This window comes from Trachypithecus francoisi, unplaced genomic scaffold, assembly GCF_009764315.1.
Source record: "Trachypithecus francoisi isolate TF-2019V2 unplaced genomic scaffold, Tfra_2.0 Contig01461, whole genome shotgun sequence".
In the NCBI taxonomy this organism is placed as follows: Eukaryota; Metazoa; Chordata; class Mammalia; order Primates; family Cercopithecidae; genus Trachypithecus; species Trachypithecus francoisi.
In genome coordinates, this window is record NW_022681433.1 from 16,805,295 (window position 1) to 16,831,288 (window position 25,994).

At 37.2% G+C, this 25,994-nt stretch overlaps 1 protein-coding gene across 10 annotated transcripts in view; it reads left to right on the forward strand.

The window, feature by feature from the left end:
- Positions 1-25,994, forward strand: part of RNF17 (ring finger protein 17) — a 131,445-nt gene that overhangs the window by 28,252 nt on the left and 77,199 nt on the right. For all 10 annotated transcript variants that reach the window (XR_004443350.1, XM_033236782.1, XM_033236796.1 and 7 more), the window contains 10 exons: positions 1,733-1,904; positions 3,089-3,165; positions 3,431-3,505; positions 6,762-7,069; positions 8,212-8,301; positions 10,173-10,331; positions 13,573-13,762; positions 14,559-14,727; positions 16,280-16,470; positions 18,177-18,318. Coding sequence is in view for 9 of the 10 variants with exons in the window: in XM_033236782.1 (XP_033092673.1) it covers positions 1,733-1,904; positions 3,089-3,165; positions 3,431-3,505; positions 6,762-7,069; positions 8,212-8,301; positions 10,173-10,331; positions 13,573-13,762; positions 14,559-14,727; positions 16,280-16,470; positions 18,177-18,318 (1,573 nt within the window). In the remaining variant the exon portion in view is untranslated. The remainder of the gene's footprint in view (positions 1-1,732; positions 1,905-3,088; positions 3,166-3,430; positions 3,506-6,761; positions 7,070-8,211; positions 8,302-10,172; positions 10,332-13,572; positions 13,763-14,558; positions 14,728-16,279; positions 16,471-18,176; positions 18,319-25,994) is intronic.

Genomic DNA, 25,994 nt, shown 5'->3' on the forward strand with positions numbered 1-25,994 from the left:
GGACTACAGGCGCCCGCCTCGTCGCCCGGCTAGTTTTTTGTATTCTTTAGTAGAGACGGGGTTTCACCGTATTAGCCAGGATGGTCTCGATCTCCTGACCTCGTGATCCGCCCGTCTCGGCCTCCCAAAGTGCTGGGATTACAGGCTTGAGCCACCGCGCCCGGCCATTAGTATTTCTTATAGGGAAAGTCTACTGGCAATGAACTCCCTCAGCTTTTGTTTATCTGGGGATGTTTTAATTTCTCCTTCACTTTTGAAGAATACTTTGACAGCTTTTTTTCTTTTGGTGCTTTTAATATACATTGCCTTTGGACCTCCAAGGTTTCTGCTGAGAAATTGGCTGATAATCTTATTGAGGATCCCTTGTACTTGACAAATTGCATTTGTCTTGCTGCTTTCAGGATTCTCTTTGTCCTTCGGCAGTTGGTGTTCCTTGAGCTCTTAGGTTTATAGATTCATGTCTCATCAAATTTTGGAAGGTTTTTTGCCATTATTTCTTCAAATAGTTTCTATCTGTCTCTCTCTTTTACTGTGATTCCTATAATATATACATTAGTCTGCTTGATAGTGACCCACAAGTACCTTAGACTTTGTTCACTCCTCTTCATTGTTGTTTTTATTTTTTTCAGACTTCATTATCTTAATTGTCCTATATTCAAGTTGGTTCATGCTTTCTTTCTGCCTGTCCAAATCTGCAGTAGAACCTTTGGTGGATTTTTAAAATTACAATTACTACAGGGTTTTCAATACTATCTGTAGAATTTCTGTTTGGCTATTTTATATAATTTCTTTATGTTGATATTATCATTTTGTCCCCTAGATCATTTTTCTGATTATTTTGTAGTTCTTTATCTTTGTTTTCCTTTAGCTCTTTAGGCATATTTAAGACATTTGTTTTAAGCCTGTCTGTTGAGTCCAATGCCTGTGCTGCTTTGAGAACCGTTTTTACTATTCTGTTTTTTTCTTTTTTTTTTTTCTTTTTTTAGACGGAGTCTCGCTCTGTCGCCCAGGCTGGAGTGCAGTGGCGCGATCTCGGCTCACTGCAAGCTCCACCTTCCGGGTTCACGGCATTCTCCTGCCTCAGCCTCCTGAGTAGCTGGGACTACAGGCGCCCGCCACCGCGCCCGGCTAATTTTTTGTATTTTTAGTAGAGACGGGGTTTCACCATGGTCTCGATCTCCTGACCTTGTGATCCGCCCGTCTCGGCCTCCCAAAGTGCTCGGATTACAGGCGTGAGCCACCGCGCCCGGCCTGCAGACTGGCTCTTATTGTAACCATCCTTCACTGAGTGGTTGTGTGTGCCCTGAGCCTTGAGATCAGCCTGAGGTCAGGCTTAAGACCTTCTCAGATGTTTTCTGAGCATGCATCTTGCCTGGGCCTCAGTATGGCTTTTTCAGTTCCCATTCTCCTCCAGACCTTAGATGGTCTATTGTATGTCTCTACTTGTAATATCCTGCCTTCTACAAAATTTGCTTTTCTCTAATTATGTATACATAGCTTTTAACTGTAATACATTTCAGTTCAATTTCATACCTCACTTGCCATGTTATATGTTAATTTTATCAACAAGTAAAAGTACGCTTTCAGATACAGTTCAGTTACTGTATGCCTCATTTAACCATATTATGTAAAATTCATCAACTACTGAACTTACTCTTCAAGATACTGTAGATCTACTTTTCTATAAATATTTATGAAATACTGCAAAATAACTCTGGAATCTTAAATGAAGGAAAAAGAACCTGTGTGAAGAATTTGCAAGAACTACTGATGATTATCTATCAAATTTAATAAAGGCTAAAAGCTACATTGAAGAGAAAAAAAACAATTTGAATGCAGCTATGAACATAGCAAGAGCATTACAATTATCACCTTCTCTGAGAACATACTGTGACCTGAAGCAGGTAATTTAATAGTTTACATTGTGAGTTATGTCTGTGGTAGCTTATTTTATATGCTTTGGAATATATTTAAGACAAGAATTTGTTTTTCAGATTATCCTAACCTATATTATTATTTAGAATTCTAAATTGATGACAGTATAGGTTAGGATAATCTAAGTTATAATAAGATAATGTTTGAAATCTAAGACAAACATTGTAAAATTTATATGGCCTTTTGTTATTTTTGACTAGTTCGGGAAATAGTGCAATTAAGTCTTTGTAACACTTGATCTGAGAGCAAGTAAGGTGACATTTAGGCTAAAGTTTAGGTTTCTAGGACACCTGAATAAAAAAATGAGGACAAATAAGGATAGCAAACTGAATCGGACTCTGTTTTGTTCACATTAACAATTTAGGTATGGCTGTCAACTCTTAACTTTAAAATTTAATTCAGAATCCTAGTCAACTTTTTCTCTTCCCGTTCCATCCCAAATTGTGCAAGTCAAGAGACAGCTTCAGCCATCTCCTGTCATCTAATCATGTGCCTAAGGGACAAAATTGGGCAAAAAAACAAAAAATATTTCTTATAGTTTGACAGGACAAGATTAATCACAGATATTTGCTGACTTCTGCCTCACTCCATAAAGGTATAGAGATCTTGGCTGTAGTCATCTTTGAATCTTCAGAATCTCACTTCCCATGGATAATCAGATGTATAGAAGAGAAGCCGTTAGTTTACCCGCTTCCAAAGTCTCTAACGTTAAATGAAAGAATTTGCCATGACCCTACTTGGCTAGGTGTCCCAGGCTTTAGTTCTAAAACAATAGTAGTCGTTTCCTGTGAATTACACCTGTGACACTAGAAAAAAGTGATAAAATTTTGTCTTTATCCTAGTTAATCTAGTTAAGAAAATAGGGCAAAAAAGGAGAAAACACTTGAAGATAGCAATGCAGTTGCAAAATGAATCTGATCAGTTTTCTCTGATCATGTAACTCTGTCCTATTTCTTAGTGTCTATTGTTACCTTTTATACATATCTCCAAAAGTCATAAACACTTATTTGTGTCCATTTGAGTGCCCCAAATTAAACCTGAATGCATTAATTAATGAAATACCTAAAAGATACAATTTTATTTCTAAAATCTTACTGTTCAGCAATATTTGTGACAAGATTCACACATGAATGATTTTTTTTTTTAATTCTAGATTATCCAGACTTTGAAGTTAACATCAGATAGTGAATTAGCACAAGTTAGTTCTCCACAACTAAGGAACCCTCCCAGGTGAGTAAGTCATAGTTCAGGAGACGATAACAAGTATGAAGATGTGCTAGAACTTAAATGTATTAAAATAGCAAGTAATAAATGGAAATTTGGGGTCACAAATGTTTACCAAGTTAGCAACCAAATTAAGTATAGTCTGTGCTAATTTAGAAAGTTATTTAAATGTTTCCTTTTCAATTCATTAATGTCAGCAACTGATTTTTGTTTAGAGAACTTAGTAAATTTGTATTAGAACATTTATGTATATGTTAATGTTTTATTATAGGTTGAGTGTGAATTGCAATGAGATCATCTGTATGTTCAACAATATGGGAAAGATTGAATTTGGGGACTCAGCAAAGTAAGTATAAGCATGGTAACATGCCATTAATGTCTGATAGTACCTACATTATCTAAGAGAGAGAAAAATTGACGTTTAGTATAATTCAGAAGCTGAAAAATAAAGGACAAAATAGTTCCTATAGTTAAATTCTATGTATAATATTTTTTAAAAGGCCTAGAAGGGATCAGTATTCAGCAATATACATGTCAAAGTTATCTTTGAGATTGATTCAGTCAGCAAGCACTGAACACTGCTAGGCACTAACTAACACCCTAGATACTGGGATAAATGTCAAAGAAATTGCAAGAAGTAGAGGAAGAAGGACATGTAAACAATAAAATGCATAATTGCTAGGGTAGTGTATGCAGAATTTACTTGAGGTGCAAAGCAAAGGAATGATCAGTTCTTTCTGGGGTAACAGGACTTGGAAAGGTGTTTTCTTTTCCCATATCTATTAAAATTAAGTAGCAAGTAGAAAGGAGGAGAAAAAGGAAGTAGGCATCTTATGGGCAGTGAACATATGGGCAGTGAAGTAGCATGCTAGGTTCAGGGAATGGTGTATATAATTCCATTCTCTATGTCCCCAAGGATACATAGATGCTAAGTCCTAAAGACTTTGTATGCTGTCTAATGATGTTTGAACCTTATGATCCATGCTGTCCAATGTCGTAACCATTAATCACATGTGGCTATTTAAATTTAAACATAAATTAATTAAAACTAAATAGAATTAAAATCCAGTTCCTCAGTTCCATTAGCCCACATTTCAAGTGCTCAGTAGCCACATGTTGTTAGTGACTACCTGTCTTACTCTATTTGTGCTACTATAACAAAGTTTAAAAAGAACAGATGTTGTTTATTATTCTGTAATTCATAAAGAGCAGGTGTTTATTTGCTTGCAGTCCTGGCAGCTGAGAAGCCCAAGATCAGAGTGCTGGCAGGTTTGGTTTTGGTGAGGGCTCTGATCTCTGCTTTAAGATAGCACCTTGAATGCTGTGTCCGCACGTGGCAGAAAGCATGGAAGAGGGAAAAGGGACAAATAACTGTCCTCCCACGGTGGAAGAGCACAAGAGCGAAGAAGGGCCTAAGCTAGTTCTGTCCAGACTTGTTGTAAAGCACAAATCCATTCCTGAGGGCACAGCCCTCATTACTTGATCATTAATTTCCCCAAAGGCCCCACCTCTTAATATCACCACAATGGGAATTAAGTTCAACATGAATTTTGAAACATTTAGACCAAAGCACTGCTATATTAGACAATGCGGCATATTTGCATTATCACCAAAAGTTCTGTTGTACAGTAGAGTTCTAGGCAGTAGAAAGCCACTAAAAGGTTTTAAGCATGAAAGTAAGAATAATTAGATTACATTTTTTAAGGATAATTCTGGTGGCCATTTGGGGGATTATTTGGGGTAAGAGGATGACAGTGAAGGCTGAAGGATCACTTAGGCCATCATATCAGTATACTCAGCAAGTCATGAGAACTAAAACTTAGCTAATAGTACTGGATAGGGACTGAGAATAGATATGACAAATGCAAAATAGGGAAAATTAATAAAACTTAGTAATGTTTGAATGTGAGGCATGAGGAAAAGGGAAGCATCATCAATGGTTTGTTTACAGGGCTCGCTTTGGTGACTAAGTCGGTGGATTGTGGTATTATTCATTAAGATTAGGAATACAGGAAGAAAAGTAAGTTGGGAGGGGGAAGATAGTATGTTGAGTACTTACTGTTTACCAGCTTTCTGGGGAGAAATATGTACAGCTTAATTGTATATGAATGCTGAAACTTAAGAGATCTTGGACTTGATTCTGGGTTTAGGGGTAATCAGAATATAGATGTAGAAACCCCCCACAAAGAAGTAAGTTGGTTCATTGTAGGTGGATTGTCTCCAATGGAAATGGTCCCCTGAGAGAAGCATCATGTTTGTTACCTTAGTGAACAAATTAGTCTGGCTCACGGTATTACCATTTCAGAAGCACATAGGATAATGTATACTCTAAGCCTGGTAAATTCATATAAGCCGAGGTCACAGAACTGATGTGTAGTCAGAATGCCAGTTCGTTAACTTAATGGATAAATATAATTGTAAACAGGGCCTAGAACTGAGGTGCTAATTTGTCAGAAGTTACTTTCTTTGTAATCATTTTTGATTAAAGGGAATAAAATTAATCAAATAGCTTAATAGAATTAGGCTGAGATAGCTGATGAGATTCCTCTCCATCAGAGAGAAGACCTTGCCAGAGGAAGTGGAATACTAGTCCTTCGGCTCAATCATCTTTCTCCATGCTTGGGAGAGCCCTGCCCCATATTTACTTCTGTAACTTGACTTTGTGCTTACATGGATAATCAACAACCTTGGCAATCAATATGTTCTTTTTGACATTTTTACAACTTGAATATGGTTACTATCATTTCTAAGACACTAAAAACTACTCTGCCTCTTTAAGAATCTGTACTAATCTTCTGCTTTACATTTAACTCTGAGAGCTGCCTTTTAGATTCTTTCTTAGTTTTTAGGGAAAGTATTACTGTAACCTGCATGTACTGATTACAAATGATAGTTAAACCATGGGTTTGCACAGTAAGAGCAGGTATTCAAACAGGTCAAGGACAGTACCCTGGAAAGATACTAAAATTTAAAGCAGGGAAAGGGTAATCTGTAAAAGAACTTGAGATGGAGCAGACAGAAGTTGAAGAACAGAAGTGGTGTCGTACAAGTCAAAGCAGAGGTTTGTGACACTGGAGCTGATTAATAATGTTGAATGTGTCAGGTCTAATAAAAGTTATGAAAAGAGGTATTTAGATTGCAAGGTTGTGTACATATATATGACTCTCAGGTATTTGGACTTCAACATATATCAATTTTACTTAGTTAAATGTATGTCCTCTGTTGGAAGAGGCAGATAAACCATTGCTAAGCCCAATTGGCTTTGCTGGTCATTATTTCCACAGTGGCTTGTTAAACAGTGATCTGTGAATAAGCTAAATCCATCATGGAATAACTAAAATATAAACTTCATGAAACCCAATCTTATCTCATTGTAAAATTTCTATACTTGTAGATTTGATAGCCTAAAAACCATCTGGGTATGTGGAGAAAATAGAAAAATATGGAGTAGAATGGATAAATAACTGGCAGTGGGTTAGTGGCTATTGAATAATCATGCCCAAAAGATTCAGATTAATGGCCATGGTGGAAGTTTCTAGTGACTTATCGTTGTGCCATATACCTCTGTATTCATAAGTTTATATCTCTGCATTTTTAAACAGATGTTATCCCCAAGAAAATGAAATTAGACAGAATATTCAAAAGAAATATAATAACAAAAAGGGACTTTCTTGTTACAATACATACCCACCACTAGAAAAGAAAAAGGCTGACATGTCTGTCGTAACCAATGAAGCACCACCACCTCCTTTGCAACCTGAGACAAATGATGTACATTTAGAAGCAAAAGTCTTCCAGCCACAGAAAGACATTGTTGCAACAGCATCCCCTAAAACCATTGCTGTGTTACCTCAGATGGGATCTAGCCCTGATGTGATCATTGAAGAAATTATTGAAGACAACATGGAAAGTAAGTAAAAATGCAAAAGCAGGAGGGAAACATGTTGTAGATAGACACTCTTGGTACCTTTTCGACCATGCTTTTAACGAAACATAATTGCTGTTATAATCTTTTTCTCTCTCTCTTTTTTTTTTTTTTGTTGAAATGGAGTCTCGCTCTGTCGCCCAGGCTGGAGTGCAGTAGCTGGATCTCGGCTCACTGCAAGCTCCGCCTCCCGGGTTTACACCATTCTCCTGCCTCAGCCTCCCGAGTAGCTGGGATTACAGGCGCCCGCCACCTCGCCCAGCTGGTTTTTTTGTATTTTTTTTTAGTAGAGACGGGGTTTCACTGTGTTAGCCAGGATGGTCTCGATCTCATGACCTCATGATCTGCCCGTCTCGGCCTCCCAAAGTGCTGGGATTACAGGCTTGAGCCACCACGCCTGGCCTGTTATAATCTTATTCCTCATGAGTTAAAACCTGTTCATTCCATGCCCCTCCCCTCACATTTTCCAGAGTTAGGATAATTTTTATTTTTAATGCAGTAATATAGCTAACCTCTGAGGTATAAATTAATATCTGGTTTATTTAGGGTATTTTGAGATTTTTTAGTGTTCTCACATATAAGTCTTGTATAAAAGATATAAATAAATGAGAGAGATGTGATTTGTGGACATAGTCTTATTACTTTCTTTGAATTAAGAACATCTTCTCTTCAATCTTTGTTGTGAGATTTACTATAAACTATCATGATTATAATGTTGTCTGTTTTAAACATTTAAATATATCACAGTTGTATTTAATTACATTTCCCATGTCAGTATTCTTTCCATTAACATGGAGTGAGATACTCTACTATGTAGTTTTATACTGATAGTCTCCTTTGAGACCATTTTTCAAGGTCAGTTTTTGTTTTCCCCTACTTGTTATCTATTTTGCTGGTTGACTCTCCAGAATTACATTTTTAAAAACACACTTCTTTCCACTGTATTATCATTGATGTCTCAATTACTTAAGATACCTGTAATAACTTTATTCACTGATACAAGGGGTGTTGCCATTCCAGTATTTTGCCAGTTTCAGTATAGCTTTTTAAAAACTAGCATGTCATTGTTACCATTAACATAGTTAGTACAAGTTGTCTTTATTTCTTATTTTCTTATTTTGGTGAAGCATGCAGCACCAGTGGTCTTGGGGAGACACCTAGATATCCAAAAAAGCCTCTTCAGAAAAACTCACCTGTTCCTTTTGGATCAAAAGCAGGTACTGTAACAACTGTCTGAGCTTGATGTAGTGGAGTTTACTGTATGTGTTGTAACTCTTACCTCATGTGAGGTAGTAAGTAAAGTGAATTTCACTGATAACTAAAACATATTACTTTCTAATATTAAAAGTTTTAATTCTGGGGCCAGACACCATGGCTCACACCTGTAATCCCAGCACTTTGGGAGGCTGAGGCGGGTGGATGATTTGAGCTCAGGAGTTCGAAACCAGCCTGAGCAACATGGTGAACCCTGTCACTACAAAGAAATACAAAAACATAAGTGGGTGTGGTGGTGCGCAGCTGTGGTCTCAGCTGTTCAGGAGGCTGAGATAGGAGGATCACTTCAGCCTGGGAGCCAGAGGTTGCAATGAGCTGAGATCACACCACTGCACTCCACCCTGGGTAACAGAGTGAGACCTCATCTCAAATGAATGAATGAATAAATGAATGTTTTGACTCTGGCAGAAATATTTCCCCCAACAAAAAAATATTTTTTGAGACAGAGTCTTACTCTGTTTCCCAGGCTGGAATGCAATGGCATGATCTTGGCTCACTGCAACCTCCTCTGGCTCAAATGATTCTCGTGCGTCAGCCTCCGGAGTAGCTGGGATTATAGGCATGCACCACCACGCTCAGCTAATTTTTGTATTTTTAGTAGAGATGGAGTTTCACCATGTCGGCTAGGCTGGTCTCAAACTCCTGTCCTCAAACGATCCTCCCTCCTTGGCCTTCCAAAGTGCTGGGATTATAAGCGTGAGCCGTCGTGCCCAGCCAGGAACATTTCCAAAATGTGTACTTCTCTCAGATATCACCCCAGTTGTATGTATTTGTCTTTTTACCCCCCCAAATATGGGCATTATTCTTTGTATTTTCTATTGGATAGTTAAAATGATGCATTTGTTCAGTTTCTGTCATCTATGTATACTTGGCTATATTCATTTCCACTCCTCCTAGTCTTTGTTTTTTAAACAGTTTTACCATGTAAACATTTATCTCATTCAGAAATTAAATATATATTAAAATATTATGTGAAACTTCCCCCCATCCTACTCCCATTCTATTCAGTGTCTCCATCTCTTCCAGATTTTCCTTATGCATTTACAAATAAACGCACACAAATTATTTTTCCAACCTTCTCTCTCTCCCTCTCTCTCTATGTGTATAGCGGGGGTTCTTTTTTATACACAAAATGCAGCGTACCACTGTTTTGTTTTTTGCATTCCTTCCTTAACATTATGCTTTGGAGATCTTTTCATATTAGTGAAGACACTTGACTTAAGAAAATTTTCTGATTGTCTTTACCTCTACTCGCCCCACCGAAAAGCACACGCATTTCCCTAAATGCTGCTTAGTGCTTCGGCTTTGCCTAAACATTTTTTCACATCTGATTTATAAGACTAACCTGATTTATAAGACTTGGGAGTCAGAGTGGCTATGAGCTGTATTGGTTCTATAGGTAGGGTATAGATGGAAGTGCCTTTTATAGGCTATCCTAGAAACCTAATCATTATCAGTAGTGGTTCTGAGTTCATAAATAAACTGAACTTTTGTAATACAGTAGAGTTACAGCATATACGCAGACTTTAGAATCTTAACTACTACATGGACTATGATTCCACTTATTTAGCGTATTTTCCAAGTAATATGAAGTATTTGTAGTTCAGGTTAGTAAAGAATTCATTGTTGAAAGTGATCCATTTGTTTTATCAATCATTTAGTGCTTGGACTACTTCCTGGGGCCTACGTGCAGTATTCCCAGAGTTCACAATGCCATAAGACACTCTTTTAGAGGCTACTAGCAGTTGTTCAGCTTTTGTGAATTATTTTCTAACTCATGGTTTATTAACGTGGTTTAAACATTTTTATCCAGGTTCTGCAGAGCTAGTTTTTGTAAGCCATGTAATAGATCCTTGCCATTTCTACATTCGGAAGTATTCACAAATCAAAGACGCAAAAGTACTGGAGAAGAAGGTGAATGAATTTTGCAATAGGAGTTCACACCTTGATCCTTCAGACATTTTGGAACTAGGTAATGAAATATTAGTCCAAGTTAAAATATCAAATTCATTTAAATATTATAATAACTTGGCCAACCCACATAAGACTTGTTATAATATAGATTTTTACTCTAAGTTCATTTGTTAGTAAGCATAAAAGTTTTAGGATTATTTAACATAAATGATTTAGGCAAATTAGCTAAGGAATAAGATGGAATGTTGGCATATTTTTAGAATGAAATATATACAGAAACTCCATTACATAGTAGGGCGAATTGCTTTTAAAACTACAAAACCTGTAAGAGGTTATGTAGCCTGTCCCCTTGTCTCCATGAAGAACTGTGCCTCTAAGATGATGAGGATTCTTGTGTAACTCCAGTCTCTTGCTCGCCATTGTGAGTGTTGGGGCTAGCACTGAGCTCCTGAGATTCAGGAGGCCTGTGGCACCCATTCCCAGTGCCCTACAGAGGGTAATTGTAAATTCAGTCAGTCTTTTAGTTGTGAGGGCATGTGAATTTGCCATGCTTCAGGCTTTTGTTACGAGTATTTTTCTTATAACATTGTTGACTGAATTTGATTGTACCTTGTAATATGATGAAGCTATGATTCGTTTGTATTAATAGAGTATTTTTCTCATTATGTAAATAGCAGTCAATACCTATATATAACTAATACTGAAAGTGTTTTATCTGTCTAGTCTTGATTGATAAGTTGTTTAAAAGTATGATTAACTCTCAGCTCATCTGTATAGCCTTTCAGGATATCAGAAGAGTAGGATCATCGTATACGTTGACAAAAATGAATAGTAATTCTAAAACTTAAAAAATAACATTTATTTTATGCCATGTGAGCTAGGAATATTAGGTTGTTAGTATCTAAGTGGAGGAAAGTATAGTACTGAATTTAATTTTTGTGGTTGCAGATAATATGTCTAAAATGTAATACATGCCAAAAATAACTCAGCTTATTTTCAGAAAATGTTCTAAGAAAGCCAAAAAGCTGTGCTTTAAGTTGTTAATGATAATTATGTTGGCAAGGTAAATATAGGTGATTAAAACACTCATTTGTATTTTGAGAAATTAGTGATGAGGAAAGAAATGTGAATTGTTGATTGAGGAAAGAAATGTGAATTGTTGATTAAGGAAAGAAATGTGAATTGTTGATTAAGGAAAGAAATGTGAATTGTTGATTAAGGAAAGAAATGTGAATTGCTGATTAAGGAAAGAAATGTGAATTGTTGATTGAGGAAAGAAATGTGAATTGTTGATTGAGGAAAAGAGAGCACCCTTTTCCTGCCTCTGTGCTTCATTATGAACAACAAGAAACGGCTTCAGCAGACTTTTATCCATTGAAAGAAAGAATAGTTTTGTTGAATATATACAGCAGGTCTTCAGATAACATTATCTCATTATAATTTTGATGAGAAAAAAATCAGTTCCTGGTTTGGGCAAATGTCTGTGTTGAGTTTGCACATTCTCCCGTGTCTGTGTGGGTTTTTTCAGGTACTCTGGTTTCCTTGCACGTGCTAAAGATGCGCACGTTAGGTTGATTGATGTGTCTACATTGTTCCAGTCTGAGTGGCGGGTGGTGGGTGGAGGGGAGGAGTGGGAGAGAGGGTGTGTGTGTGTTCACCCTGCGATGGAATGCTGTTCTGACCAGAATGGGTTCCTACCTTGTTCCCTGAACTGCCTGGATAGGCTTCAGCCACCCTCGACTGTAGAATAAGCGAGTTGGAGAATGAATAAATACATATATATTATCATAAAATTCATAAAGTATTTGATAACTATAGAAATGCATGACAATACATGATGCAGTATAATTGCTCTGTGAATCCACCTTATTTATGATTGTTTTTGAACTGTGGCACCAGGAGGTACTCCTCACAATTCTCACTTTGCAAGCTGTAATTCTTTTGAGTTAACCCACTACCACTGTGACTGCCATCACTCACTGATTCACCAAAAATTGAGTAAATATCTTACTTGTTCACCTTTCTTAAATGTACGTGTAGCTCACACTTGTTTCAGTATTTAATATTAGAAGTGTTTGGGGTCTTTATAAGTTTGATGATGTTTTTGTGACCAGAAATACATGTGAAAACTTAACTCTTGTTTATATTAATAAGCCTGTGTGGTAAGATTGGTTTTGTTATGCCATTTTGCTTAAAGTCACAGTTTCTAAGAATAGATCAATGACATTGGGGATTTACTATATTTTAAAACTAAGAATGTTGGTACAGTAGTGTAGCAAAATAAGAGAAGGGTCACTGACAAACTGAAGACCAAACGTTTTGGTAGGACTTAAAAGGCTGCCTATAATGTGCTTTTCAGCTATTCCTGTTGTTATTAGCATATACAGAGGAGATTACACAGCATCTCTCTGTATATAATCAGTGATCAGAGTTTACCAGATTCATTTACAAAATATGTAGTTTAAATGGGCTCTAAGACTACCTGAGTTCTCCTGCTGCTACTTCTAAGTAGCCATGTGAATTGGGCTAGGTTAGTTTTTCTTCCTCAGTTTCCTCACCTACATGATGGAAACACTGCCTTCCTAGGGCTGTTGTGGGGAGAAAGTGAATTCAGACAAAACACAGAACATTTCTGAGCTTATAGTAAGCACTCACCTGTGGGCCTTTTTTTGTTTGTTTGATCTTCTTTTTTCCTGGTTATTAATTTGTAATCCAACTGGTCCCTACAAAGGTGTTCCTCTACTGCTGAGTCCTTAATTCATCTTCCCTTTTCTCTGAACACCACTGGGTGCCAGTTAATTTTGGCATTTCACAGGCTGCCTTTCATTGTTTTACTCTCACTCTCCTTTACAAAGAGTTAAGATAATTGTTTCTTCTCTCGTTACAAACTTCAGTATGTTTGTGTCAGTAAGTGTACTTGTGTACATGCACAAGGACAGATGGTCTTGCTTGTAAGTACAGTGTAATTGTGGTAATTTGCCTGTCTCTCTTCCTTTCTTGAGCTTCTTGATGGCAAGACAGTCTCATTCATATTTGTTCTTATTGCTTATGAAGCAGGTCCTCATTAAGTGACTACTAACTTAGTATTTGGATGTTTAGCTCCCTATTTAGCTTGTTTCTGTATAACAGAAACTATCATAATATGCTGTATTATATCCTTCTCGTAGCACTTGAACACAGTGGTATATCATCAGTAAATAAATGAATTAAGACTTTTTCGTGGTAGAACTAACGTGTCCGTAAACTTACTAAATGTCTTTCTTGATAAATGTTGATAATGATTTGTTTCCCTCATTTAGGTGCAAGAATATTTGTCAGCAGTATTAAAAATGGAATGTGGTGCCGAGGAACTATCACAGAATTAATTCCAATAAAGGGTAAAAATACCAGAAAACCTTGTAGCCCACCCAGATTATTTGTCCATGAAGTTGCACTAATACAAATATTCATGGTAGATTTTGGAAATTCTGAAGTCCTGATTGTCACAGGGTATGATATTTTATAATATGTATTCTTGGCCTGCTTAGAAACATTTTGGAGGAAGGTGGAGTTAAAGAGTTAAAGAATAAAGGAAATTAGAGGTAGAGAGGAGTAATTTCTCATTCTTAACTTCCAAGACACACGTTTTATTATTTTGCTCTCCAGTTGTCTTGATACGTAAAATTTTATCATTTACCAGTATTACTAGATGGAGAGCTTAGAAAAGGATCTCCAAACTTAAGTACTCTTCTTATGTCACTTCAAAGTGGGGAATAATACACAAACTAATTCTTTTAAAGAAAATGTTACAGTTAGCTACAGATGATTGAGTTAAATTTTTAATCCGACTTCTGTAATTTCATTAATGTTTTTTGAAGTGTCATGCTGTCTAACTCACTGTCAGTATTTTAAATGGTTTTCTCTCTCTTCTAGGAAAATAATACAAACTGCTATGTTTCTGTCGTAAGGACCAGTATTAACCATAGCATGATGGCTTAGTGGTTATAGCTTTATAAATAAATAGATTTATATGGGGGGAAGTGTCATTTTCTCCTTTAAGCTCAGATTGAATGAATATATGAAAGTACAAATGTAGCTGAGATTTCATTCTGTGGAGGAAAACAGTGTCTCTGCTTATAGAAGCTAAACTAAATCTATATAGTAAGAAAGTATGAATTTGGAATGTAACTTTCTAAAAAGTATAACTTAAGAAAAATTATACTTAGAAATGCATACCTTCAGTGGGGGAAAACAAATTTAAGTTTGAAACTTTACTTTCAATAAATATTACTTGAATTTCTCCTAGAGTTGTTGATACCCATGTGAGACCGGAACACTCTGCTAAACAACATATTGCACTAAATGATTTATGTCTGATTCTAAGGAAATCTGAACCATATATTGAAGGGCTGCTAAAAGACATCCAGCCGTTAGCACAGCCATGCTCATTGAAAGACATTGTTCCACAGAATTCGGTAAGTGAGACTTTATTTTTTCCTTCAGAGGCTATTAAAATTGTAGCTATGTGTTGCCAATTAGATTGCTAACTATAGCCTCAGGGGACCACTAATCTTGGTAAATACATAGTGCATATTAAACTATTATTTCTAATAGGAAAGGAAATGAACTTCAGTTTCCACAATTGAAAATATTTTTAATGGGAAATTGAGTTGAATAAGCATATATTAACATAATGATTGGTTAAGAATCCAAGCAAACCAGTAATTTTGGAGTCAACTATCCAGAGAAATAAGTTTATGGTGTGGTGTGTGTTTCTCTACAGTATTTTCTTATTTCCATTGCCCTTTATTACTCTATTTAATGGCCATATTGCATTCTGTGTTTTGTATTATTTGTGAAAATCTGTTCTCCAGCAAGATTGTAAACTCTTAAGGGACAGAAATTGGTTTTGATCATGAAATTTACTTTCGATATGGTACTTCAGTGTTCAAAGATCAACATAAAAACTTTTTTGTCTGGGTGTGGTGACCCAAGGCTGTAATTCCAGCACTTTAGGAGGCTGAAGTGGGAGGATTGCTTGGGTTCAGGAGTTTGAGACCAGCCTGGGCAACATGGCGAGACCCTGTCTACCAAAAATACAAAAATTAGCCAGGCATGGTGATACACCATGGAGGCTGATGTGGAAGGATCGCTTGAGCTTGGGAGGCAGAGATTGCATGAGCTGAGATTATGCCACTGTGTACTGGTCTGGGTGACAGAGTAAGACCCTGTCTCAAAAGAAAAATTTTTTGCCCAGTGAGTGGATTTTTTTTTTTAAATCACTTAAGTAGCATAAATCTTATGCATTGCTAGTAATAGGAACTAGATTAACTGATGATGATTGTAAATTTTTTAATTTTTTTTAGCCATACCTATATTTTCAAAATTACCTTTTGAGTTTTCATCTAAGTGGAAAATTGAATACTTGTTTCTTTCATTTTGAGATCTTTCTTTATAACCTTCATATTACTATTCTAAAGTGAAACTAAATTCTAAAGTAAAACCTCGAGAATATATTTATAAAGTGAAGGTATATGCACATTGTACATTCATAAAGACTGCCCCTAAGTTTGTGGCCCTGGCTGTTTTTTTCTTTCTTTTCTTTTTTCTTTTTTTGACATGGGGTCTTGTTCTGTCACCCAGACTAGAGTGCAGTGGCACGATCTGGGCTCACTGCAACCTCTGCCTCTCGGGTTCAAGCAATCCCCTGCCTCAGCCTCCCGAATAGCTGGGATTAAAGGCACCCGCCACCACGCCCGGCTAATTTTTGTATTTTTTGTAGAGACAGGGTTTCACCATCTTGGCCAGGCTGGTCTTGAACTCCTGCCCACCTTGGCCTTGCAAAGTACTGGGATTACAGGCGTGAGCCAGCACACCCGGCCTTCCCTGGCTGTTTCTTAATGTCTGTGGTTGGTTCAGTTTGCTCACACTTGCGTCTGTGGTTGGTACAAACCTAAATCCAGAACATTGTAACATTAGAGATACTTATAATTACTAATTACTATGGAATTTTACTTTTTTGCCCAGAATGAAGGCTGGGAAGAGGAAGCTAAAGAGGAATTTTTGAAAATGGTTAATAACAAGGCTGTTTCAATGAAAGTTTTTAGAGAAGAAGATGGTGTGCTTATTGTAGATCTGCAAAAACCACCACCAAATAAAATAAGCAGTGATATGCCTGTGTCTCTTAGAGATGCACTAGTTTTTATGGAATTAGCAAAGTAAGTAACTTATTAAAACTTAAATATTCTTTGAGATTATAGCTATAAATAAGAGTAGCAGACTTTGCCTTTAAAAACCATGTCTCTAAAGTAAACCTTAACATACCTGAAGAAGTTAAAAATAGTGCTTTTAGACTTTTCTAAGTACGGTTGTTGTCTATGAAAACTGGATTCAGATAATTGGATTTAAGAAAATAGGCTGGACAGGGTGGCTCATAACTGTAATTCTAGCACTGTGGGAGGCCAAGGAGGGAGGATTCCTTGGGGTCATGAGTTTGAGACCAGCCTGGGCAACATAGCTAGACCTCATCTCTACAAAGAAATACAAAAAGAAATTAACCAGGCATGGTGGCATGCACCTGTAGTCCAGCTTCTCAGGTTAGGAGCTGAGGTGGGAGGTTTGCTTGAGCCCAGGAGTTTGAGCTGTGCTCTTGTCACTGTACTCCAGGTTGGGTGACAGAGTGAGACCCTATCTGTAAAGAAAAAAGAAAATTAGAAAAATTAGAGAAATTAAGGTAGCTCAAAATATAAAGTATGTGTAAATAACTAACATCTTTTGAACTCTTGATAACTTTATAAGTATGAGGGTTTCAAGAATTATAGCTTAACTTTTCCTAAATTTTCTAGCCTTTGGAATGAGTTCATGATCACTACCCTATATTTAATGTATGAATCTATAATGGATGTTTAAAGTTTATTTGTCTGTCATTTCTTTTTGTTTGTTTGTTTGAGACAGAGTCACCCAGGCTGGAGTGTAGTAGCACAGCCTCAGCTTACTGAAACCTCTGCCTCCCAGGTTCAGGTGATTCTCATGCCTCAGCCTTCCAAGTAACTGGAATTACAGGCACACACCACCACTCCCGGCTAATTTTTGTGTTCTTAGCAGAGACTGGGTTTCACCATGATGGCCAGGCTGGTCTTGAACTCCTGCTCACCTTGGCCTTGCAAAGTGCTGGGATTACAGGCGTGAGCCACAGTGCCCTGCCTGTCCATCATTTCTGATGACTTTAGTAACCATAGAGGTAGTCAAAGATTCTAATTTTTACCCTGGATGATTGGGAATGGAACCCAAGCAGGTTCCATTCTAGAAAAATAAAAGTAGTCTTGGAGCTGGAAGGGGCCACAGAGACCCTTCAGCTGACATCACCAATTGCTACCACAGACCACAGATATCAATGTAACACGAAGAACAGAAGCAGCTTTGAATCTAAGTATGATGTGAAAGCCCAGCTCTAAAGTTTTGAGACTTGGTACCTTTTTAACCTGGTTTGATAATTGAAGACAATACCGAGAAATATTAGAAGAAAGAAATTAGAAGATGAATGCTTTTGGTAAATAAGTCAGTACCTGTGCAACTCCTTCCTTTAGATCAAGTCACTGAGAGAAGAGAGACTAAGAAAATGGCTTGGCCAGGTATGGTGGCTTACACCTGTATCCCAGCACTTCGGGAGGCCAAGGCAGTAAGATCGCCTGAGCCCAGGAGTTCAGGGTCAACCTGGGCAATGTAGGGGAGACCCTGTCCCTACAAAAATTAGCCAGGTGTGGTGGCATGCTGCTGTGGTTCCAGCTACTTGGGAGGCTGAGGTGGGAGGATTGCTTGAGCCCAGGAGGGTAGAGGCTGCCGTGAGCCATGATCGCACCACTGCAGTCCGGGCTGGATGACAGGGTGAGACCCTGCTTACGCTTTTCATTATGCTTTTAATTAGGTTTAAGTCACAATCACTAAGAAGTCACTTTGAAAAAAATACTACTTTACACTATCATCCACCTATTTTGCCTAAAGAAATGACAGATGTTTCAGTAACGGTTTGTCATATAAATAGTCCTGGAGATTTCTATCTTCAGTTGGTAAGTATATAATGTGTTTTTAAATGAAGTTTTTAAATTTTAATTAGACATGTAGAACAAGAATGAGTGTCTACTGTCAATTTTAGTTAGAGCAAACATACCACTGTTAACCTTCTGTACATTTAAATTTCTTAGTAGTTGCAACTTCAAACAAGTTCACATGATTATCATAAATTGAAAGAACAATGAAGGATAATTAATGTATAAATGTTTCTTGCTACCTTCTGAAATCTGGAGACTAGGAAAGCATACAGAGTTAGCAAGTAGAAATATAATGACAAAGTTTTTCTAACCTGTACATCTGCAAATATGCTGATTATTATTAGGTGTTTTCTGAATTTGAACACAAAATAGACACAGATTAAAGGCATTTCGTATTGAACTTTGGATGTGTGACTGATACGTTTAGATAGTAACAACAATAGTTCATCCTTACTGATGTCTGGGTGCTTTGTATGATTTCACTCATCATAAGGCCCTTAAGACTTGAAGTGAATTAACTAATTAATCTTTGCGCAATCCTGTGAGAAAGACACTGTTGTCTCCATGTGAATGTGGAGACCCTAACCACAGAGATGAAGCATCTTGCAGCTGTGGGAAGGTTATACAGCTTGGAAAGGGTGGAGCCAGGATTGACCTAGGCTGTGCAGCTTCAGAACCTGTCATCTCAAGCACCGCGTCACACTGTAGTGGCTCCTCAGATGAGCTTTTCTAGGTTAGGGTTTGCATTTATTTCTTTTGTTGATATTTTACAGTGTCTTTTATGGTAAAATATACCTAATATAATTTTATAGTTTTTAATAATTGTTCAGTATACGGTTCCAGTGCCATTAAGGACATGAAGTGTTGTGCATCCATTTCCAGAGCTTTTTCTGTATCTCAAACAAAAGCCCTGTACCTATGAAACAATCACGTACCATTTCTTCTCCCCTAGTCCCTGATGAACTGTTCTACTTTCTGTCTCTCTGAAATTGCCTATTCTAGGTACCTCCTAAGTGAAATCATATACAATGTTTCCTTTTGGATCTGGCTTTCTTTCACTTCAACTTAATGTTTTCAAGGTTCCTATTATGTAGGATGTATCAGAATTTCATTCATTTATATGGCTGCATAATACTTCATGTATGGATATACTACATTTTGTTTATCCATTGATCTATTGATGGCCATTTGGATTGTTTCCACCTTTTGGCCTATGTGAATAATGCTATGGACACTGGCATAAAAGTATCCATTTGGGTGTCTGCTTTCATTTCCTCTAGTATGTATAATATCTAGGAATGTTTGCTGGATTATATGGTAATTTTATGTTTAACTTTTTGGGGAACTGCCAAACTATTTTCCACAGCAGCTGCAGTTTTACATTCTTACCAGCAATTCACAAGGTTCCAATTTCTCCATACCCTCATGAACACTTGTTTTTTTTCTTTTTTTATTATTGGTATACTTTAAGGTCTGGGATACATGTGCAGAACATGCAGGTTTGTTACGTAGGTATACATGTGCCATGGTGGTTTGCTGCCCCCATCAACCCGTAATCTACATTAGGTATGTCTTCTAATGCTATTCCTCCCCTTGTCTCTACCCCCCAACAGGCCCTGGTGTGTGATGTTCCTCTCCCTGTGTCCAGGTGTTCTCATTGTTTAACTCCCACGTATGACAGAACATGTGGTGTTTGGTTTTCTGTTCCTGTGTTAGTTTGCTGAGAATGTCCCTGCAAAGGACGTGACTTATCCTTTTCTACTCTGCATGGTATTCCATGGTGTATATGTGCCGTATTTTCTTTATCCAGTCTATCATTGATGGACATTTGGGTTGGTTCCAAGTGTTTGCTATCGTGAGTAGTGCTGCAGTAAACATACATGTGTATGTGTCTTTATAGTAGAATGATTTCTAATCCTTCGGGTATATACCCAGTATTGGGATTGCTGGGTCAAATGGATTTCTGATTCTAGATCCTTGAGGAATCGCCAGACTGGCTGAACTAATTTACACTCCCACCAACAGTATAAAAGTGTTCCTGTTTCTTCACATCCTCTCCAGCATCTGTTGTTTCCTGACTTTTTAATGATCGCCATTCTAACTGGTGTGAGATAGTATCTCATCGTGCTTTTGATTTGCATTTCTCTAGTGACCAGTGATGATGAGCTTTTTTTCGTATGTTTGTTGGTCGCATCAATGTCTTCTTTTGAATAATAGCATTCTTAATAAGTGTGAAGTGGTGTCACTTTGTGATTTTGATCTGCATTTCCCTAATGGCCGGCGATACTGAACATCTTTACATGTCCTTATTTGTTGGCCATTTGTGTATCTTTGAAGAAATAGCCATTCTAGTCATTTATCCATTTTTTTTTTAATTTTTAAAACTTCTTGTTTTTTTATTTTTTAAACACAGGGCTTCACTCTGTCGCCCAGGCTAGAATGCAGTGGCATGATCGTAAGCTCACTGCAGCCTCAATCTCCTAGGCTCAAGGAATCCTCTGGCCTCAGCCTCCCATATTGCTAGTACTACAGGCACACATCACCACACCTGGCTAATTATTATTTTGTAGACACAGGGTCTCGCTAGGTAACCCAGGCTGGCCTTGAACTCCTGGGCCAGAGTGATCCTCCCACCTTGGCCTCCCAAAGTGCCAGGATTGCAAGCATGATTCATCATGCCCAACCCTTTGTCCATTTTTTAAATTGGGTTGTTTATTTTGTTGCTGGATTGTAGGAGTTTTATATATTCTAGATACTAAATTCTTATGAGATATATGACTTACAAATGCAGTTGATCCTTGAACAAGTGGTGATGGTGGATACCAACACCTGTGCAGTCAACTTTTTTTTTTTTTCCTTTCTTGAGACAAGGTCCAGCACTGTTGCTTAGGATGGAGTGCAGTGGCAAGATCATAGCTAACTACAGCCTGTAACTCCTGGACTGAAGTGGTCTCCTGTCTGAGCCTCCCAAGTAGCTAGGACTACAGGCATGCACCACACCTCGAAAATTTTTTTTTTTTTTTTTTTAATAGAGACAGGGTCTTGCTATGTTGTCCAGGTTGGTTTTGAACTCCTGGTCTCAAACAGTCCTCCTGCCTCAGCCTCCCAAAGTGCTGAGATTACAGGCATGAGCCTCAACACTCAGTCTGCATATAACTGTTGATTTCCACAAAACTTTACTAATAGCCTACTATTGATTAGAAACCTTAATAATATATAAACAGCTAACATATATTTTGTATATGTATTGGATACTGTATTCTTAAAGTAATCTAGAGAAAAGAGTTATTAAAAATCATAAAGAGAAAATAGATTTACTATTCATTAACCGAATGTGGATCATTACACAAGTCTTCATGCCCATCGTCTTCGTGTTGAATAGACTGAGGAAGAGCAGGAGTTGCTCTTGCTGTCTCAGGGCTGGCAGAGGTGGAAAAAAGTCACACATAATTGGAACTGTGCAGTTCACACCCATGTTCCAAGACTGGCCGTATTTTCTCCCATTTTGTGGGTTGTCTTTTCACTTTCTTGATAGTGTCCTTTGTTCCACAAGTTTTTAATTTTATGAAGACCAATTTAATTATTATTTCTTTTGTTGCTTGTGCTTTTGGTGTCATATCCAAGATATCGTTACCAAATCTGACATCGTGTTTCTTCCCTGTACTTGCTTCTAAGAGTTTTATAGGTTTAGATCTTTGATTCATTTTGAGTTAACTTTTGTACAAAGTATAAGGTAAGGGCCCAGCTTCATTATTTTGAATTGGATATCCAGTTTTCCCAGCACTATTTGTTGAAAAGACTGTCCTTTCGCCATTGAATGGTCTTGGCACCCTTGTTAAAAGTGAGAGTTTATTTCTGAACTTTCTATTTTATTCCATGTGTCTGTGTATCTGTCCTTATGTCAGTACCACACTGTTTTGATTACTGTAGTCGTGTTGTAACTTCTGAAATCACAACGTGTGAGTCTTCCAACTTTGTTCTTTTTCAAGATTGTTTTGGTTACTCATTGTCTCTTAAGATTCCATATGACTTTTAGGATGGGTTTTTCTATTTCTCCAAGAAATACAGTATGATATTGAGTATGATATTATCATTTGCTAATGTATTGAAACACAACTGATTTTTACATGTGAATTTTGTGTCCAGCAGCTTTGCTGAATTAATTTGTTCTAACAAGTGAGAGAGGGTGTGTGTGTGTATGTAATTTGGGGTCATTTTCTCATATATAAGATCGTGTCATCTATGAACAGAGAAATGTCATTGGGATTTTAATAGGAATTACATTGAATTGTAAATCATTTCAGATAGCATTGACATCTTAACAATTTTAACTCTTCTTATCCATGAACACTGGATTTTTTTCATTTATTTAGATTTTATTTAATATCTTTCAACAGTTTTGTGTGGCTTTCAGCGTATCAATTTTTGGCACCTTTGGTCAAGTTTATTCCTAGTTCTTCTTTTAGATGCTGTTGTAAATGGAATTGCTTTTTAAATTTCCTCTTCAATTTGCTCATTTGGTAATGTATTAAAACAACTGATTTTTACATGTGAATTTTTTGTCTGGCAACTGCGGAATTAATTTGGTAGCCCTAACGGGGTGTGTGTGTGTAATTTGGGGGAGGTTTCTTACATAGAAGATCATGTCATCCATGAACAGGTATTTATACTTTTTCCTTTCAGGATGCCTTTTGTCTTTTTCTTAACCTAATGCCTCTGGCCAAGATTTCCAATATCATATTGAATACAAGATGAAAAAGCAGGCTTCCTCATTTTATTCCTGTCTTAGGGGAAAAGCATTTGTCTTTGACCATTGAGTTTGATATTATCTGTGGGTTTTTCCCAAATGACCTTTACTATGTGAAGTAAGTTTCCTTCTGTCTCTTGTTTATTGAGTGTTTTTATCATGAAAGGGTGTTCAATTTTTCAAATTCTTTTTTGCAACAATTGAGATGATCATGTTTCGGTCTTTCCTCCATCCTGTCAATGTGGTATATTACGTTGATTTGGGATTTTGTTTTATTTTCTTGTTTGTTTTGAAACAGGGTCTCCCTCAGTTGCCCAGGCTGGAATGCTGTGGTATGATCTCAGCTCACAGCAACCTTTGCCTCCTGGACTCAAGCAGTCCTCCCGCCTCAGCCCTCTGAGTTGCTGAGACCAAAGGCGCCCACCACCACACCAGGCTAATTTGTAAAATTTTTTTGTTTTGTAGTTTTGAGATCTCACTATGTTACACAGGCTGGTCTCAAACTCCTGAGCTGAAGTGATCCTTTCACCTCAGCCTCCCAAAGTGCTGGGAGTGTAGGCGTGGGCCACTGTGCCTGCTGTGTTGATTTTCATATGTCATTATCCTTGTGTTTTAGAAATAAATCCCACTGGATAAAGATGTATAATCTTTTTATCACAAATTTGTTTAACATCGTTGTTGCCTTGGCATCCATTTTTAGGCCTAACATAAGTTGTTTGAAACCGAGTCATACCACCTCACCTTTGGCTTACTTAAAACTTTCTCTCCCCATGTGGCTGTTTGCAGTGTGGGTCACTTGTTCTACATCTCACTGACCCAACATACCCCACAGCTGCTTACCACAATAAAACCAGAGTCAACACCAGAATCATACAAATAATTTACCCCCTTTATACATACTTTCTTTAAATTAGCCAATTCACAACCCCTACTGGAAAGCCTTAAGAGATAATGCCTGTGGACCTTAATAAAGGCAGAATTCTATAGAATCACTCTTACCTGTGATTAGCAAAATGCTTCTTTTATTTCATGTGTTTTGTTTTGCTGCCTCTGTGTCTCACCTGACTGACATACACATACCTAACTTTCCTCCCAGTTAGCGCTCTCTTAGAGAGTGGCTATCTTGGTAGGAATAAACCGGACACAGATCAGACAAGAACCATGAGGACATCTGCTAGTATAAACAGGTTTCTTGTGAGACGTACACTTGGTCACAGGTCAGGCAACAAGGCATTGGCCCATTCACCAAGGTAAAGAAGTATCCTCTTTTGATTTACTGTAAACATCAGTGACCATCTCCTCTAGAACCTTGTCAGGGCAGGGCTAGAGTTCATGGCAACTCTCCAGAGAGAGACCCAAAGACCAAGTTAGAAGAAAACAAAATCTCTTAATATGCTGAATTTGGTTTATTAGTATTTTGTTGAGGATATTTGCATCTGTATTGGCAAGGGATATTGATCTGTAATTTTCTTATAGTGTCTTCATATGGCTTTGTTATCAGGGTAATGCAGCCTCTTAGAGTTAGTATTCCTCCATCTTTTAGTTTTTTGAAAGAATTTGAGATGGAATGGTGTTAATTCTTCCGCAAATGTTTGGTAAAATTCAGCAGTGAAACTTACCTGGTCCAGGGCTTTTCATGTGTAGGAGATTTTTGAATCCTGTTTGAAACTCTTTACTAGTGTAAGTCTACTCGGATTTTCTAATTCATGAGTCAGTCTTGGAAGGTTGTGTGTTTCTAGGAGTTTGTCCATTTCATGTAGGTTATCCAGTTTGTTGGCATACAATTGTTTATAATAATCTCTCATAATTTTTTACTTCTTGGCTGGGCGTGGTGGCTCACACCTGTAATCCCAGTACTTTCGAAGGCCAAGCTGGGTGGATCACTTGAGGTCAGTAGTTTGAGACCAGCCTGGTCAACATGTCAAAACCCTGTCTCTACTAAAAATACAAAAATTAGTCAGGTGTGGTAGTAGGCACCTGTAGTCCGAGGGCAGGAGAATCACTTGAACCCGGGAGGTGGAGGTTGCAGTGAGATGAGATCATGCCACTGCACTCCAGCCTGGGCAACAGCAAGACTTCATCTCAAAAAAAAAAAAAAAAAAAATTTTTTTTCTTAAAATTGATAGTACTGTCTCCACTTTTATTTCTCATTTTATTAACTTGAGACTTCTCTTTTCTAGTTATTCTAGCTACAGATTTGTCAATTTTGCTGATCTTTTCAAATAATTGACTTTTGGCTTTATTAATGTTCTGTTTCTTAATCCTGTCTTATTTATTTTTGCTCTAATCTTTATTGTTTCTTCTGCTACCTTTGGGTAATTTTCTCTTTTTCCATTGTCTTATGTATACAGTTAGGTTCTTAATTTGCAATATTTTAAAATTGTGTGTGTAGCTATAAGTTTCCCTGTTAGCACTGTTTTATTGCATCTCATGAGTTTGGTATGTTGTGTTTTCATTTTCATTTGTCTTGAAGCATTTCTTCTTTGACCTGTTGGTAGTTTGTGGTGTTTAGTTTCTACATGTTTGAATTTTGCAGTTTTTTGTTTTTGATTTCCAGTTTCGTTTCATTGTCATAAAGACAAATATATTTTATTATTTCAATCTTTTGAAATTTATTAAGACTTTTTTCTGGCCTAACATATGGTCTATTCTGATAATGTTCTAAGTGGCCTTGTATGAAAAAAAAAGTGTATTTTACTGTTGGCTAGAGTGTTTTGTGTATGTCTGTTAGGATTTGTTGGTTTACAGTGTTGTTCAAGTCTTCTGTTTCCTTATTGATACTCTGTCTGGATGTTTTATCCAATGTTGAAAGTAGAATATTAAAGTCTTCTATTATTACTACTGAACTATTTTTTCCTTCAGTTCTGTCAATGTTTGCTTCATATATTTGGGTCTTTGATGTGTACTGCATAATTGCTTATAATTGTTTTATCTTACTGGTGAATTG